This window comes from Cheilinus undulatus, linkage group 14, assembly GCF_018320785.1.
Source record: "Cheilinus undulatus linkage group 14, ASM1832078v1, whole genome shotgun sequence".
Lineage (NCBI taxonomy): Eukaryota > Metazoa > Chordata > Actinopteri > Labriformes > Labridae > Cheilinus > Cheilinus undulatus.
In genome coordinates, this window is record NC_054878.1 from 10,314,161 (window position 1) to 10,327,266 (window position 13,106).

The following is a 13,106-nucleotide window of genomic DNA, read 5'->3' on the forward strand; positions in this document are numbered from 1 at the left end:
CACAAAACCATAATGCTGTTGTTTTTTGGCGTTTTCAGGTTCAAAAATACTTTGACATACCTGTTCAACTGCTAAGTAAAGCAAACATCTAATCAGCCAATTGCATGGCAGCAACCAATGCATTTAAAGCATTCAGACATGATCAGCCTGCTTCAAACGGAGCATCAGAATGAGAAAGAAAGGTGATTTAAGTGACTTTGAGTGTGCCATAGTTGTTGGTGCCAGACAGGCTGAACTGTGTGGTTCACAAACTGCTGATCCACTGGGATTTTCACACTCAAACATCTCTATGGTTTACAGAGAATGGTGAGAAAGAGAGAAAATGTCCAGTGAGCGGCACTTCTCTGGCCAAAATGCCTTGTTGATGGCAGAGGTCAGATCAGAATGGCCAGGCTGGCATCACAACCACTCTGAGCCTTGAAGCAGACAGTCTACAACAGCACAGGACAACACCGTGTGGCACCCAATGTCAGCTAAGAACAGGAAACTGAGGCTACAGTTCATATGCACTCACCAAAGTTTGACAGCTGAAAACTGGAAAGACAATGCCTGGTCTGATGAGTCTCAATTTGTGCTTTGACTTTTGAATGGTAAGGTCACAGTTTGGTGTGAACAGCAAGTTGCCAAATCTGGGGCACGTTCTCCATTCTGATGCCTGGTTTAAACTTCAGCAGATCGTCTTAACTGTATCTTCATGACTAAATGTTTTGGCTGCTGCCATTTAATTGCCTAATTAGATATTTACATTCACGAGCCATTAAGTGATGAACCTAGTAGAGTGATCTTAAGTGTATTTGGTAAATTTTCTATTTTTTTCCCATTCCATTCCCTATTTGAGTCTTGACTATGAAGGTAGTCTCTGAAGCTTGACTGTGTGTCTGTGCTCATATTGATAGTTCATTAGGAAGACTTCTTTAGGCGCTAATTACAGTATCTTACCTTCAATGCACAGACTCTAAGAATGCACATGTGTTTGAGTCTTAATAAACAACATTTTAATGTTATAGATTATCAGTTGTATATTTTCTTTTTATGTCTTCATTTCAAAAGTTTAAATGACAACATTAAATAAATATTTGATTAAATATTTAAGATTCAACCCTCCGAGAACGTCGTTGTCGTATGCAACAAGAAGAGACACGTGTTATTCAAAGTTAAATAACTTTTGAAACATAAATCCATGCCATGTAACTTGTTTTTTCCTCTGAAAGCACTCCACTGTGCCGTTCCAATGACGCTATCCATGCATCTGTAGATCCCAAAGAACATTTTCTAGGGAGCCTGTAACTTTCGTGAATTTCTGGGGTTTAACCATTACATCCACACAAGTAACTCCAATACTAAATGTCTTTTTATCCATTTATAATTCACTTTTTGATCTGTTTGTATCCCAGAATGCATTGGGACTGTGCTTTGACCAATGGCAGGTTGTTCTGTTGTCACGTCATGCTTTACCATACAGTGCATGTGCACCTTCCTTTAAAAACTTGAGAAGAGACCTTGATGGGACTTGTCCACTATGACTTTTGGTTGCACCGAGCCAAACCAAGCTGTGCTAATTTGCCTTTCCATTCCCAGTTTGGCCGCATCAGTCCGTGTCACTGCTTTAAAATAACTCATATTCCTGAAAGCGCAAGGACTTTTTTGGTAGAAATACTATTATTATAAGGACTTTTTGTCACATAATTATTATTTTCTACATTTTTGGTCCCAAAGAGAGAAGAAAATCTGAAATATAAGCTACAGGAGGTGTTCCTCTAAAGGTTGGCACAATGGAGAAACCCACAGACAACATTACAGCCACTTAACTAACTGTGTGGCTTATTTTAATTTGCTTTGGTCAGATACAGCCCTCTAACACGACCCAATTGTTTACAATGATTGTTGGTGTTATTTTTTGGTAATCGATTTTGCACCGTGACATACAAGCTGCCTGTTGAACTCTGAATGAATTTGGTTTAGGCTTAGTTAAGAAAAATATTGAATTTCAAAGAAAAATGAAAATTTCTTCCTAAAAAGCATTTTTTTTTTTACCTTTGCTAACCATTACTATTTAACCTTAAGTCTGCCAATACCCCTTCAATGAAATATCAAGCAACTAGGATGTAGGTGTTAATACACCTGGCAGTTTTTGTTGCTGCAGCTTGTGAAGAAAAAATAAATGGAGTACTAAGGAGAGAGAAAACATTTTTCTCTCAAGATTTCTTTCCATCTTGTGAACTCCTCCAAAGCGTGTCTACAGATGGTACCAGAGCTCGATGCAGGAAAACACTCTGTTGTAATTTGATGTCTGGCTTCTTTTCAGGCATCAGCCAGAGCAGGATCTCCCATTGGCTGCTGCAGCACGGCTCAGACCTCAGCGAGCAGAAGAAGAGGGCTTTCTACCGCTGGTACACACTGGAGAAAACCACACCAGGTACATCGATCTTTACATGCCTGCAATGCCAACTTTTGACTTTTAGGGTGGATGACAAGAATGTATGAAAGAGTGGAAACATTTTTGGTATGATGCAGCATAATTCTTTTACAGATTAAGGAAGGGATCCATCTCTCAAAATAATTGTTTTCTTCTAATTTGTGTCATTAAGAAGTAGAAATGTTAAGGGAAGACTTTCATTCACTTTCATAAGCTTGAACATTTCATGTATCCCTTTCAGCCAAATATGAATGAAGGCTGTTATTCATGTTTTTACAGCAAACTATATCAGGCAGTGAGCAAGAAGCAGAGAATAATGCCTGGGGGCTAACATAATCAAAACATAGGCGGAAAATTCAAGGACAGTAAATTGGTTTCCATGGCAACCAAAAATATGAAGTTATCACCAAAACAAAACTGAAATAATCAGTGAACTTTTTTATCAAGTGAGTCAGGGATATTGAAATAAGGGCTGCATCATTTTGGGCAAAGTCATAATGACTTATTTTAATGGATAGTGAATTATTATTTAATATGGTTGTTGTTATGGTTTGTATGTTGTTGTTATGGTTTGTTCATCTCAGGGATATTTTTTGTTTATTCTTTACTTTAAATCATATCCTGCTACTCATCTATTGCTAGGACTAGACTGGGACATCAACCTCAGTATCTTGAGCAAAGCCGTCTGCAAATAATCATCCAAACATGACACTGCAGCAGCCCCCATTTCACCATTTTTCCACTGTTACACAATATCCACACTCATACAAAATATAGGAAGTGAAAGCCAAAGGAGAAGCTCTGTTGTCTGTTGCACCAGCTATGTGTAGGTTATGTCTTAATGGATAGTTGAAAGTCCAGACTAAACCCTACTTTTAAACCAGTGAAGCTGTAACTGTTGTTTTGTCATCGATTGGTTGCACCAGAGAGATGTAATGTCCATTTTAACTAGCAGAGCATAGCGTCCAAACTAACCAAAATATTGCTGCAGATATGTTTTCCCTTGTTTCACTGATCAGTGAAAATCATGCAGTATTGGTTACTGTGCTGCCCTTGTGCCAGCGGTCAAAAAAAACTTCCACTAACATCTGTCGTAAGTATGTTCCTAAGCATCTATTTGCATATTTGGCTAAACACTCATTTAAATTTCATTTAACCGACTAGTCTAAAGAGGAGAAAATCCTTAGAAAACAATTAAATTCCTCACAGGGTCATGGTGTCAGCGGATGTGATGTTAACCTGATATACTTCCTGCAGCAAGGCTAACATTACAAGCTAGCACCGCGAACCTTTGTTCCTCTTTGCAGATGAATATCGTACTTTAATATTTGGCCTCTTTTCCCTTGGGTGGTAGTGGTATGTGAGTTCAACCCTTGACAGCCTACACACCACTTTATTTCCATTTACTACTTTAAAAAACTGTCATACCGCTCTTGCTACCACACGCTACCTGCTAAGCCACCGCTGAGCTCCTCATATTTACATCTGTGAAGACAGGAAGTCAGCCACCATTAACTGAAGCTACAGTGGCCTCTTGTGGCAGGAGGTTCATTACAGTTTAAAAGAGCGTTATAGACCAGGATTTCAGTTTGTTTAATCGACTGGTGAAGCCCGCGCCGGCTAATTTGATAAACAAATTTAACAGTTTTAGTGATGAACCACACGTATCCCTAGTCTGTCGATCCTCAAACTGTGACAGAAGTGGGTGCAAAATATATTGAAGTGTTGTTTTAGGTGATAATTGAAGCCTTCAACCTAAACCAGGGCTATTCAGTTAGTCTGGAGTGGGTGCCAGTTCCTGAAAAAGGAGCCATACAAAGGACCCAAGATGTATTTCATGACACACAGCATGTGTAATTATTTTTATAGCTAAAGTTAATCAGTCATAAAAGTCCTCATTAGTTGGAAGCAAACACATCTTCACGGTCTCTGCAATAGTTAATGACTGTTTCTTTTTGCCTGAAAGCCGTGCCACTTGTGACTTGGCTGACTTAGCTCTCTGTTGTTCTGTTCAAGCCTAAAACGTGTGCCATGTATTTGCTCACAACTTGAGGGCCACCCAGAAGTCTTAGAGGGCAAATATCATAGTTATGTTGTGTCAAGGTTAGCATGAACTGTTTTAAAACGCCTTTTCAAGTTGGATTCCTTGCACACCACTGTGCATTCATGACACAAACATCTCCGAATGTTGAACTGTCAGACCTCTTTATCTACTTATTTTTTTAAGTAGAAGAGACATTTTGTTTGGCTTCATGGGTTATGTGCTTGCATAAGTGCTGAAATTCAACATTGAGATGCCAAACTGGAGAGCAGTTTGTGTCAGGCAGGATTGAGAGATGTATAAACAAGGATAACTGCAAATGTGTGGAGGGGAACAAACAAATTGGGAAGTAAATACGGCCTGTGATTATACAAATATTATAAAATTACATTGTTTTATTTTCAAAAACTCATTGAAAAAATAGTCTACTTTGAGGGCCACTTGAAATGACATGGGGGCCTGACCCAGCCCCAGGACCTCAAATTGAGTAGCCTGGCCCTAAACCTACCGTCAGTGTGAAAACAAGCGCAAGTGATGAGATCTTCAGAACTATGAGGTACTTCAGTGGTGTTTTATTGTGAGACAGTGGAAACAATCTCTGCTCATGAAATATAAAAGCGCGAGTCCCAGGAAAGTCATCAGACATTTTTTTAAAGATGTTATCAACCACGGAGAATGCGCTGCTGTCACCAAACAGATGCTAAAACCCTTACTACTCCTGCTCAGAGCTATTGCACCCTTCATAATTATCACCAAGGCAGATATTACAGAGGGCTTTAAACCTACTAGGAGGTTGGTGTAAATTTATGACTATTGCGTTGTCCTTTCAAGCTTAATATTACAGCCTCTGTAAGTAACACGGTTTTGTAACTGTTCTTTACTGTGTTTGTTGTTTTGTCTGACCATTTGAGGCTCATTTATGCGCTACATTTTAAATGCATGTTGATACAGATAGAGACCTGTATTCTGTGTGCATTTCATCCATTTTTCATCCGTTCTCTTGAATCTTATGGATACAGACGAATGTTGGAATAATTTTTCACTGTCCAGTTCATTATAACAGATGCACGTATGAGGGCAATGATGGTTGTAACATTTAAAATGCGTGTGTGTGCACAGGATAAATGAGCCTTTAGGTATTTTATTTCCTATCTTGATTAAGACTACTTTATTTTTGGAAAAAAGGATAATCAACTCCCAGGAAGGAAGATATTTTATGTCAGAAGTGAGGGTGAAACTTTTGAGTCAGCATGTATTATTTGAAATATTTTAGTAAAGCAGACATTTTTGTCAAAAGATGAGACATGGGTAAAGAGACAGGGAGAGGTGTGGTGGAAGAAGCTTTGAGCGGCTGTGAATGATGCAGATTTAGGGTGTGTGCATCAGTGAACAATGAGGGGAGAACTGAAGGGGAGCAAGTTAAGCATATGCCATGGCTATGTGAAAAAGTCCGTCTTGTGTTCCAGGTTTGTTTTCTGTGTTAGTATTTAGCACTAAAATATCTAGTGCTAACTAGACAGGGCTACTGATTTGGGAGTCAAAACTTAAAACAATCCAGTTTCAAGTGACAAAAGTCTTACGCCTTCGATCTGCAGCTTTTTAACCTATTTATACTAGCGTCTTGCTTTGTTCAGTTATGGGAACTAATTTGCACAAAACTTAAGTAAACTTTATATTTGCTTAAAGTTGTTTAGAGTTGTGTATGCTGCTGCAAACATAGTTTGCATATTCAGAAGGTGAGTCTGTTGTCTTGCATCTGTATGTCCAAACACCACAGTAAATGGTTAACAGAACCTACAGGAGCAACAGGCTTGTACTGATATGTTTGTGCTGTATCAAGCTATAGCCAGGCAGCAGACATCCCACGCCTTGTCCTCTGCGGCATGTTTCTCAGTGGAGTCCTGCCAACAGCGACAGCAGTGGAAACTGCTCTATGCTATTTATGGCCAAAGTGAGCCAGGCCCCGCTCAGCTCAGCCCAGCCCCGCGCATACGCCTTCGTCACTACTGCAGGGAAAACTGATTCCCCATTCATGCTGTTCTGATAACCGGGACAGTTACTGGCCAAACTGTTTATGCGGTTTTTAAATGTCTGTGTCAGATAAATAATGATGGCTGACTACACATAAATCTAAACTTTCAGCCTGTTTTTATGGCTTTGACAGTGAATGAAACCTTTTGTGCGACTTTCAGCTGTGCTCATGACTTTAGATGAGGCGCCAGAATATTCGTCAGTGCTATTTAATCAGAATGTCTTGGGAGCTTTGCAAAAGGCAAGGGTTATTTTTGTATAACTTGTCTGTTTCAGTAACCTGACACACCAGATAAACTGCTTCACATATCCATGGCAAACGATACATTTACATGTGTCTGGGTAACGGCGCATAGCGGTGTTTGGAGGGGCTGAACCTTTCAACAATATCTCAGAAGGAACATTTTGTCCGTCTCATTCATTATGGCCCATCAGAGCAGAAAAGAATAGAACTAGCAAAAGCTGAACAGGAAGCTGTTTTTGTTGTTCACTATCAGTGGAGCCAGTTGATACATCAACTCTTGCCTCAGTCAAGAAGAGGGCAAATAAATCTCTTCCACCAAGAAAGTCTTTACACGTCTGTTTGTTAAGGAATGTGTGCTTCTGACAAAACTGCCACTATAGCTGCATCCGTGTTTATTTTGTCAAAAGTCACCATTGTTTACTGCCTTGCAGGGCAACCAAACCATCCCTATAGCTACCCCCCTCTTTCTCTTTAAAATGACACTGAATAATCCCATCATTTTATGACCTGAAAGCTGTAGCTATGCAAGATGTATCTGCCTGATGATGGACATGAAATCTGGCCAATTTAATGATTTTCAAGGTTACCGCTTTGGTTTAAATAAGGATATAAAGTCATGTAGGTGCATGGCTGATATTGCAGCTGTTTGTCAGAAGGCTTAAGCTCCACCTCTTGTCTTTTACTGAGTTGATCTACAGCTAGTTTGAGACTGCGTTTTCAATATGATAGCTACTGCGGGATTGCCTTAAGAGTAGGGTTTGAGGTTGTTAATTTTTACTGATCCAACTTCTTATTGATACCACTATTGATGCTTTCCTGTTGTTTGGTGGAAAGAAAAAAGGACAATTTATCTGTAAAGAATCTTGTGTAATATGGTGTATAGTGACAATGGTATAAGCCGAGTAGAGCTCCAGTTAAAGAAAAGGAAAAGGTCACAATTTCATCTGTTATATCTCATTTACAATGCTGGAAAATCAGATTTCTCCTCAATTGTATTTATTCAGGTTAATCAAAAACTGAATTTTCTTTATCTTGATGTTATATTTGAATATAGCATAACCTTTACATTAATCTAATTGTCATTTTTACTGAGGACTTCAAAATTCAACTGTCAGCTTCATGAACTAATAAGCTTATATGCTTTCAGGTTTCAACACAGATTTTGACAATGGTGTAATATTTTTAACTAATAGGACTTGCTACAACATTTTAGTGCACTTTACGTAGCCAATCTGAGCCAATGAGGATAGCTGTCCTGCAGCAGCTAAAGCCAGTGTTATGTGTGCATGCTACTCCCCTTAACCTCCAATTTCCACATACAGCGGCTCTGCTACTGCAGAGCAATTGCTCCCAGTTCCACTGCCCACGCTCAAGTCTTGAATGGCCACTCCGCTGCACTTTGGGGATACGCTGCAAGTCTACTTTCAGCACTGGCCACTGCCAAACCATATCATTTCCTGTCAATCAGAAAGCTCCACACAGGAAGCCAAAGGTGTAGAATATCTGGTTCTTTCAAAATACAACACAATGCATGGAGTACCAAATGTAATGGTACGTCTCATCCTGCAGCGAGAGCAAAGTGTCCCCAACAGCACCATAGACGAGGAAAAGTCAACTTTTAGGACATTTAATAAATAATTTTACATAAAACCACATGTTTTAAGCAAACATGAACTTTTGAACTTCCTAACGTACTCTTTCAATGGCGGAAGCAATATTATCATGGACTCATGCTGGAATGGTTGATAAATCAACTCCAAAAGGTAAAATAGTCAACTGTTGCCATACTATTTCTGTATGAACTCGGAGTTCTCGGGGATCTCTGCCCGCTGATCAGGGCTGTGTGCTGCAGCGCAGTGCTCTGGACACTCTTCCAGTGGGCGAGGTTACTCCCCTTCGTTTGGAGCAAAACCGTGGCGCTGCAGAGTGTGGCTCAGCCATTCTATGTGGAAATTGTCGGTTACTTTCAAGCAGCAGTCAAAGGTACGGCATTTTGTTTGGTGTAAGATTTGATATGAAACATCAGACTTTGTCCAAAATTTCTGCAGCCTGCCTGTTGTGCACATCATCAGAAAGCACGGGGATCCTGGGTTCGTCTGGCCTGTGGCTCCATGGCATATGCCCAAAATAAATCTTCCAGACAGAGACAGGCTTTTGGGTCTATTTGTGAAAACAGCCTCTACAGAATTTATTTCTCAGTTTGTTGTTTCAAACACTTTGACTCTACATCCCCAACACTTACTGTAGCTCGACTATGTGCAGCACATGTGCCAGCCTCAGTTGTAACTCCTCCGTGATTATGATGTATCCCTCTCCAGGGGCCACTCTGAACATGCGGCCAGCTCCATTGCCGATGGAGGAGATGGAGTGGAGGCAAACTCCGCCCCCCCTCTCCACTGCCCCTGGAACCTTCCGGCTGCGTCGAGGAAGCCGCTTCACTTGGAGGAAAGAGTGCCTGGCTGTGATGGAGAGGTGAGTGTCGGAGAAGTGAAGGTGATAACAGAAATTTGTTTCTGAAGTTTCCTGTTATTTCCACATGGAGTTGAAGTCGTCCAAGAAAAGGGCCGGACAACGAGCCTGTGACTCTTGTCATTCAGCCTCTATATTGGCTTCATAACAAATGCAGTAGCTCAAATTTGTTGACATCGCCCTTGTGCAGTGAAATTAATTTGATCAGTGTGACTCCTCTTCTATTTATAGCTACTTCAACGACAACCAGTACCCAGATGAGGCCAAACGGGAAGAGATAGCAAACGCCTGCAATGCTGTCATTCAGAAACCAGGTAAATACTGAAGTCAGGAATGTGTATATAAAAGAGGAATGCCAGTATTCTAAATGTAACCAGGGGCATTAATCTTATCCGTCAGCTTTGTTAAATGCCCCACTTGCATCTTTGACTTTATTTAACAGATGTGTCCTACAGAAAAGCAAATAAACTTAAACAACTTAAAAATCCTCTAAAATGCTTAATTCCCTGTTACAGATCTTACATGTGAATGTTTGCTGTTGTTTGTTGTGAGCAGGGCCTTTTACCGCTTGCAGACCATGAATTTATCTCCCTTTTGCTAAGTGATCTGCTTCCAGTCAATTCAAGTTTTTATTTCCTTGTATGACAGATAATTAAGTCAATGACACAAGAAATACTGAGTTTGTTTCTGTGTGTGATTTATTTTAGGAAAGAAGCTGTCGGATCTTGAGAGGGTAACATCGCTGAAAGTTTACAACTGGTTTGCCAACCGTCGCAAAGAGATCAAGAGACGGGCCAACATTGGTAATGTGGCTTTGGGGTGGGAGCAGACATGAACATTAAGACTTGAATTTAAGTTCATTGCACATTAGATCAGTTTCCTTTGAGTTATGATGACTTCTCCCGCCTGGTTTACACTTCTGCATTGAATCTACACTGTAGTAGCCGATGTTGTGTTGAGCACTACTTCTTGGTTTATCTGTGTCGCTCTGCAATACTCTATCTAAACACTATTCTTCAGTGCAATTTTTATGTTAGTTTCCAGCCCTGCTGCTACATTTCCTGCTTGTTTGTGTACAGGAAACCATTAAACTGTGAATGTTGGAGCTGGAGCTAATAAATATTAAGCAGCAGTTGATTATACTGCAGTAACTATAAAGAAGAAAAGACAAAGACATCAGAGTAGATGGAAAGTACGGCTGCTGAATCAGCTGAGGCAGAGGACAAGGGAGTGTTTTACATTGCTTGACCACTGAGAGAGACACGGATGAGGAAATGCACGTCTGCTATTTTTAAAAGCTGTCTGGTAGATTTGACTAATTGTATTGTCGACTGCAGCCGGTTATATCTTGGAGAAGGTGCACATCAGTAACGTGCATGTGGCTCTGTGATTCAATGCAGCAGTATTGATCAGGCTTTGGTCTTTCATAACTGCAGTTCTGACTATTTCTTATGCATTGCATTACTTACCTTGAATTTACATTTCTCACCAGAGTTAGCCCTTTTTGACAGTTTTTCACTGCTTTCTGCTTCTCATAATTTGCCATCTACCCTTTAAGATAAATATTTTAAATGCTTATTCATTCTGTTTGGCTTCTTTACCTATTTTTTTCTATTTTTTTAAGGCAACAATTTCCTATTTCTTAATTACAGGAGTCAAATATTTATACAATTTCTCCATTCTTTACTTTCTTAAACTTGTGTTTTTACAGAAGAATACTGCATTCAACAACCCAAAAAAATCTGCCTGTTTCTCATAATTAGGGTTTTTTTTCCCTGTTAATTTCAAGAGAAGCATCTCAAATTGCAAGTAGGGTTAAAATATTTTGAGAAGTATTTAATTTAACTAGTATTTTAAATTGGATATGAAATGTTGTGTTGAAGAAATTATCATTTCAATGTCATTCTCATTATGATAAAGTAAAACACATACAAAAACAAGGAAAGAAATAATTTCTGTAAACTATTCTAATATAGTTTTAATTGAGTGTTTGCATAATGCAACATCTCTGCTGCAAAATAAATGTAGGTTAAAGAAATAATGCACCTTCTGCAATTTTTAAATTGTATAAGACCATATTGAGATTCAATCTAACTTGGGATTAATTGCTCTGCCTTAATTACAAGATAATCATTTTGTCATTTTGAGATCTGTATCCTGTAATTATTAGATTCTGAGCTGGCATGGATGTTTTTGTATTATAGCACAGGAAATATAAATGCAGACTGATTGCATCATCTAAAATCAGGCACATGTAAAGCCATTAGCTTTTTAATTTGATTTCACTATTATTATTTTTAATGGGAGTTTGAAGATTTTATTTTATAATTGTGTCATGCGTACAGTCTCATACCGAGCCTGCACGGGTTTACATCATGAATTTGACTTATCCAGGTTCAGAGACCACATAGTCATAGAGCAAAATAGGAAGATTAAGAAAACTAAAAACTAACTGAACAGATTATTCTGTCTTCTTTTTCAGTCTTTTGAGGAAAAAAATAGCAAGCCTGAGCTCATCAGATTTAAGCATTCATTCCAGTTTTAGTTTATCATGCCACTGCAGAATTTCAGCCTTTAAACAAGCCATAGAGCAATAACTCTCTTAGGGTGCTTTCACACTAGGGGCCCGGTCCCAGATTCGAGTGCACCTGCACCCAAAGTCTGGTTCATTTTGTTAGTGTGAATGCAAACGAACCGCGCCTGGGCACTGGGCCCGGGCCTACTTGGGGAGGTGGTCTCGGGCGCGATTCAAGTGGACTCTGGCACAGTTCGGATGAGATGTGAATGCAACCACGCTCGGATACGGGACAGAGCGTCATACCGGCTTTATGACATCGTTGTAAAAACTAAACTTCTTTCAACAGCACGGCAATTTATTCACATTTTTCCTCAATAAAAGCACCTCAAAAACCGCTGTATCTATGCAGCGCGAGCCCATTTAATCCTCTGAGCTGCACATAGATGTGCAGATACGAAGAGTGAAGTTGCTGGCATCTTAAAAAGGGATTTTAATCATCCATGGCTGCAGGATGGACTTTTTGCCAGGTCAAAACAAAAGCAGTCTGTGCTCAGGTCGTGACCCCAATGGTTGCCATGGTAGCTTCTTCTTCTTTCTCCTCCTTTGCGGGGTTGTAAACCAGCTATGTGCATACCGCCACCTGCTGTTTCACACCGAGTAAATACGTAAGTGCACCCGGGCATGGTTCGATATTGCTAGTGTGAAAGCAAGCCAGGGGGAAGGGGGGGGTGGGGAGGAATCGCGCCGCGGCGCCGTTCGAAACAACTGGACCTAATGTGAAAGCACCCTTAGATTATCATTTTCTGTAAATCATAGAAAATGGGACTCACTTTCCACTTCAGCAACATCACACATCTCACAGTCTGTTGTTTTCTTGGCTAATAGACAAACGAGATCTTAGCTGTATATAATTCAGGCATAAAATTATCTTCTTTGGTTATAAAACCACTCCAAAACCTCAATAAGTGCATAAAGAAAAAGGTGGCAGACCTCTGTAGTAAATGGAAAAAAACGACCAAATATACTAAATTATGCATTAATATTACAAACATAAGTGAAAACTTTCTCATAGGCTCGTTGCTTTTTATGTGCCTGATTATAGATGGTGTTATAGCACTGCCTTTGCCAATATTTCCCGTGCACCTGAGATGCATCCATGCCAGCTCAGGATCTCATAATTATGAGACACAGATTCCCAACTAAACAAAACAGTAATTTTGTAGTTACTATTTAATTTGTTGTTATTATTATTATTATTATTATTATAATTATATTATTTTGAGAGAAAATAAAATTATATAATGAGGCTTTTTTTTTATTTATTTAGGCTTTATTTTCCCATTAAAATGTTGTTCAAAATAAAAAGAAATATTTTTCAAGAGCTCCC

General features: G+C 39.5%; 1 protein-coding gene across 3 annotated transcripts in view; it reads left to right on the forward strand.

The window, feature by feature from the left end:
- Positions 1-13,106, forward strand: part of hmbox1b (homeobox containing 1 b) — a 34,006-nt gene that overhangs the window by 14,698 nt on the left and 6,202 nt on the right. For all 3 annotated transcript variants that reach the window (XM_041806180.1, XM_041806183.1, XM_041806181.1), the window contains exons 4-7: positions 2,306-2,416; positions 9,051-9,204; positions 9,433-9,515; positions 9,909-10,004. In XM_041806180.1, the coding sequence (XP_041662114.1) occupies positions 2,306-2,416; positions 9,051-9,204; positions 9,433-9,515; positions 9,909-10,004 (444 nt within the window). The remainder of the gene's footprint in view (positions 1-2,305; positions 2,417-9,050; positions 9,205-9,432; positions 9,516-9,908; positions 10,005-13,106) is intronic.